We start from the raw sequence: 6,000 nt of genomic DNA, 5'->3' as shown, positions 1-6,000 counted from the left end.
TTGAACTGCGAAATAAATTTAAAAAAAATTATGCATATTATGTATTTTAAATATTAGTAAAAATTCAGTCATTCAATCTTCAATTATAAATTATAAATTATAATTCATAATATAAATTTTTGTAGGCTTACGATTTTATTACATTATAGAAGCACTTGCATTATTTAACTATTAGTGGTATTATAATATAGTCTAAACTTTAGATTTTAAAGAGTATAGGAAGATTAGGTATACATAGCTACTAAATGCATCAAAATTTAAATAATACACCAATGCATAATGAACCATGTACTTACAGTCTGCACCCAATATATCACTGCTCATTTAGTCACTTAACATTTACTACCAACTAATTAACCCATTTGAACAAGGTGAGCGATTAACTCCCTACATATATTTTAATTATTTATAGTTTAACTGTAATTTGATTGCAGTTGAATACTAAATCGTTGAATTTGCTAACTCTTTACTTGTGCTAAAACTAATCTCAACTATTTTTCTAAATGCATCTTGCAAATTATTACCATTGGTTTGTGGACGTGACAAACGTTAATACATCTCTGAATATTTGCAGATCCATTTAATCTTTTCGAAACTCACGAAACGTGGAGTTAAGTATAACACTCTGTTTCATTCTGAATAATAATATATTGCTTATTAGGTATATACAATATATATATATAGTATAAACTTGTCATATTACCCATACTATTTATGACGTATAACCATACTATAAAATTATTACATTTAGTTAATTTTTTCGCCTACCTACCCATACGTGGGTATAAATGATTTTATTAGTTATTAAATAGTTATACAGTCGATTTTTCCATCAGCCTATTGTAATTTTCCAACGCATAATTAAATTGACTCGGCGATTTATTTCCATTCACTCAGCACCCTATCATCCCTCGTCAAAGTTTCAGTTGTTTGAAAATAGGTTCGTTCGGGCGTCGGTATTCGACTGTAGTATATTATTATTATTATTATTATTTAAGTGCTTCTGCACTGTGCTTAGGTTTGTGCCCGACGCGGACGGCGGCGTGATGGTGTGTGGTATAATACGCGCCGAGCGTTTTACGGCTGCACCGAAACAGCGGCGTCGGGTGGTTTTTGCACTGCTCAAGCGTCAGTGTAAAATCTCGTGTTGCTGTGTTATACTGTGCCAAGGCGGCGGCGGTGGCGGAGAGGTGAACAAAAAAGGTCCGCGACGTTCGCGACTACGGCGGCGACGACGACGACGACGCAGTTGCCGTGGTGACGACGGGACGACGACCGCCGCCGCGACGCGATCACCGGTTAGGTTTCGGCGCGGCGGTTTTGGTAGGGTGAAGACGGGTGCGGGGAGAAGGCGGCGGCGCACGAACCGCGCGCGGTATATACGGTTACCGCCGCGCCACAGCCACCGCCGACCGGCCGGACGGCGACACCACTCGGCAGTAGCACACATGCTCGGCGCACGGCCGGTCGAACGTTTCTCGGCACACGATCGTCGTCGGAGAACGTAGCCGCGCAACGGACAACGTCGGTAGCGTGTGCGCATTTTCACGCGTCGCACACTCCCCCGGTCGCCGCGCGCACACTGCCACCCTCGTGGTCGTAGTCAACCACTACCGCGGTAATAATCGCAAATTTACAATAATATTTTAATAACAATATATCATTTCTGCTGCCGCCGCGCTACAGAGTCGGCGGCCGTCGTGTGCGGGACTACACGCGTTTTCGCGGTTTTCGACAGTTTCGCGCGCCGTGGGAAAGTCATGCGAACACGATACCTGACTTAACGAACACCGTACCGTAATATTATCGCGGATCTAAACAGGCACACACAAAAGTCGCATCGTACGCACACATTACGATAAGCTCGCTGATCATGTCGGCTTCCGGCGGGAGAGACAAGACTGACGCTGTCGGCAGCAGGTGCTCCGGCGGAGCACAAGAAGCAGGTACGTTATTTTAATTTCAAATCCGTATACATATATATACATACATAGGTACTGCGTGGTCGTAACGTTTGCGCACACTTATGCATGTGCACACTATAATATTTATTTATAATATACATAGATAAACCGCGTCGTTGTAAATATTATTGTACGTTTAGACCCTGTATGGAATAAGGGCGCATTATTGGGGCGTGATTGCCGCGGCCCGGTGACTACCACTGCGCCGTATGCCTCCGCGGTACTTCACCACCCCTTCACTCCGGCGGCTAACGCCTTTTTTGACCGCTCGTCGGCCGTTTCCTGGACCCAATCGCCGGTGTCTAGCATTCTTATTTCCCTGTTTTTGAAATGTATTAAAGCATTAAAGCATAGTGTTTGAAGCACCGTTATTTTCGGTTTCACTTCCGATACGAAAATATTAATAATAATGATACTAAGAAGCTATTTTCAACCGAGGAATTATTATATTATTAAACGATAGCACGACAGCGACGGGCTGTCATCTCAAAACGGAAATAAACGTCACTGCAATATACAATGTATATAATTTAATCTGTCGATGGTGGTTTACTATCTATAACTCTTTTTTCCGTTCACTCAGTACACCCACAGAAACGCTATATAGTATACATCTAACATAATTCCTCGTAAATAAGATATCGTTATTTTTGTTTAGTATTATTTGGTTCGAAATCGTTTATAAGCACCTGGGTACAGTTTATATTTTTATAGTTTTCGTTCATAATAATATTAAACTTATATAGGTATTTTTCAACAGTGCTTATTATAGCAACACGATATTAACTATTATTAATACTAAAATTAATTTTCATTTTCTCATAAACTATATTTCGCTTACCTAACTTAATTACACTTAAATTTAATATTAACTGTTAAATTATAAAATTGTTATAATATACTGTTTAGAGAAAAATACATTTTATGAATATATTTTATTTTTATATTATCGATTTTGCACTCGAGAAACGTTTCAAATATTTCATAGAAATCGATTTCTGTCATTTTTTCAAGTAAATTGAAGATTTTATACAAACGTTATTTGTGTCTTATATTTATACATTTAAAATATTAAAATATGGTTTAATAACATGTCGATGTTTAATAGCTTAACAAACAGAAATACATTTTTCGGTAAAATTAATAACTCTGATTAAATATAATCACTCGGAATAATAAATGTATAATAATATATTTTATAGTAGGTATACATATTATTATATTAAATATATTATCGTAACTCATAATTAGATTTTGAGTAATATTAGGTATACTATTATACGTACTAGTTAGAAATTTTACGTATTAGGTAATTCAATAGTAGGTATTATATTTATCATGAATATATACATTTAAGCTAGGTTTAAAATTATTTATTAATGGATATTGCTGGCGACTTCGATCTTGGGACATAAATCAAACCTCCTTCCCTCTTTACGGTCAGCTTATACAGGAATGTCGTAGGAATCTGCTTATTAAAAAGAATAACGTAAAATCAAGACTAATAATTCATTAGACCTAGCTTTTTTGTTAATAGGTACGTTTTTTTACGGGTATTATTTGTTAATTGTAATTACATTTATGATTATTTTCTTATGTGACTCTTATTTTTAAAACGTCTAACCGGTAAAACGTATACAAATATAAGGCTGAACGTTATAAACGAATTGGTCTCGCTAACTAACTACTTGTTAGGGGTAGAGACTACAGTTGTTAACTATATACTCGCTTTTAAGGCTGTATAGGGGGTAAGCTGTATAAACACCTGCTAGTTACTGAAATAAAAAAGTAGGTATATAAGTACGAATAGGATTTTTTTACGTATAGTTTTGATCGTATTATACACGTTTTAGTATTAACATAAATAATATTATGTCCAAATAGCTATAAGTCATAACAAATAAATTAAGAATAATGCCAACAATTTTAAAACATTTATATTTTAGAAATTTAATATTAAAAAAGGGATTACGTAGAAATCTATAAAATAATAAGTGCTATTTGGCTAATATATGTTTCGGGAGAATATGTTCGATGTACTTACTTATTACCTAATGTATATAATATATTGAACGTATTCCGTTGAATATTCAGAAATGATATGCACATCAATGATTTCTAATTAATTTTATCCTTAGATTTTTTATTTTACAACGGCTCATCGGTTAAGGGTTACATGTTGGTGTTATTGTAGTAATTGTTTTTTTTCTGGGAGAGTGAACCAAAACAATAATTTTACCTTTTTAAACACCTGTGTATCGAATTTTGAAACATTTCTTGAACATTTTGGGTACACAAATAAAGCCGGAAATCGTAGATAATGATCGTTTCTATAACTTATAATATGTTATTAATTATTAAAAATTAAAAATTTTATATCATTTAAACTAAATATAAAATAAAAATAAATATACCTATAAACTTGCATAAGTAGTACTGAACATTGTAATTATATTTAAGCCAGTTGCTCAGATGCTGAGGCTAGTTTTATTAAAAACATTAGAAATGTAAATTACTTGATGATACATTTTATTTCTTTATTTGATAATACTAATAATGGTGTTGAAATTATACAGGATTAAATAATTGGTGAAGGTCAAAATATTGATTTAATTGTTTTATCGTTTAATGTACTGTCAATATATATCTAATTAAAATAATTAGGTAATTTATCATAATAATAATTGTATTAAGTACTATTATATATATTTATTTACTTTAAACTTTTTAAGTATTAATAATTATTAGTTATTAAATTATATTGTGTACCTATTTAAACAGTATGTATACTTGCGTATTCAGCTTTTTTATAATTGTAATATATTATTAAATTAGAATATTAAAAATATATAATTACAATCTATTAAATAAAATTGCATTAGAAATTATTAAGTTAATTTATAATTTAAAACCTATACATTTTATATTTATTTTCGATTTGTATTTTAATATCCAATTTTAGAGAATAATGTTAGATGGTTTAAAATTGGATGGTTAAATACTGTAGTGTAAACATCTTGTAGTATAGCCGCGTGGACCGCATAGGTATATAAAATAATGGTGTATGGTTGTTTCAGCATGAATATATTTAAATAATTTGCTATACAGTAAATTATTTTTAAATACTTAAGTTAAGAAAATTTTGTTTTAGTATAAATATTGGTATCTATTAATAATTTTATTTATTTTATTTTAATATTGTTTGCAATACACTCGTGTGTATATTATAAAATGTCAATAATTTAAAATTTATATTGAATATAGAAAACACTTGTAGGTATAAACAATAACAACCTATTAAAGGGTTTCAATTTTGTTTATTTGTCTTGTGTCAACCACCATGGTGTGGCAAATAAAATTATTTTATAATTTATTTTATTGTTATAATAAAATTAAATGTGATGTTTACAGCGATAGAAAAATGATTCTGAGTAAAGCTTGGCAGTAAAATATAATTTTTAAAACCATTTATCAAACAGGTTATTGTTGAAAAATTTTCTTTTAATATCTACTGATTTTATTATCTTGTGTAGGTATCTATTTATTTTTTATCTAAAGTATGTAATAGTATAATATATCTATACCAACTATTTACGACAAATATATAATATTTATATCCAATTTTCAATCGTTTGAATATTCGTACATCACTTATATGATGATTAAAATATCATAGCTTTCACATTATGCCAGTCAAAAAATAAAAATATAAAAAAATATAAATAACATTGTAAGACTATTATAGTTATAGATTTATTGTTTCTACGCTTAGAATATAAAGCATTATACTATGTAAATTATTTCGTGTACTCATCAAAATAGAAATAGTTATTTTTTATTATTTTTAAATTGGCAAAGGACAGCTGTTATCCGTGATATTAAATAATGGGTTTACTTTAGAATAGGCAAGATAGGCTCTAAATGGGGCATATAGCTCATTTCTGGATTATAGGATTACGTTGTAGTTATGTTTGGACTATTGATAATGTGGTAATGTTTTTGATTTTATTTTTACTGTAATCCAATGCTATTTTAT

General features: G+C 31.3%; 1 protein-coding gene across 2 annotated transcripts in view; it reads left to right on the top strand.

The window, feature by feature from the left end:
- Positions 1-1,462: 1,462 nt before the first annotated feature.
- The window catches only part of LOC113555639 (myosin-VIIa), a 117,164-nt gene continuing 112,626 nt past the window's right edge, over positions 1,463-6,000 (top strand). The window contains exon 1 of one of the 2 annotated variants that reach the window (XM_026960104.2): positions 1,463-1,946. In XM_026960104.2, coding sequence (XP_026815905.1) covers positions 1,874-1,946 — 73 coding nt within the window. In that variant the 5' untranslated portion in view covers positions 1,463-1,873. The remainder of the gene's footprint in view (positions 1,947-6,000) is intronic. The other variant, XM_026960103.1, reaches the window with a different exon arrangement.

Source organism: Rhopalosiphum maidis, chromosome 3 (assembly GCF_003676215.2).
Source record: "Rhopalosiphum maidis isolate BTI-1 chromosome 3, ASM367621v3, whole genome shotgun sequence".
NCBI lineage: Eukaryota > Metazoa > Arthropoda > Insecta > Hemiptera > Aphididae > Rhopalosiphum > Rhopalosiphum maidis.
This window is presented reverse-complemented; position numbering and strand designations above follow the sequence as displayed.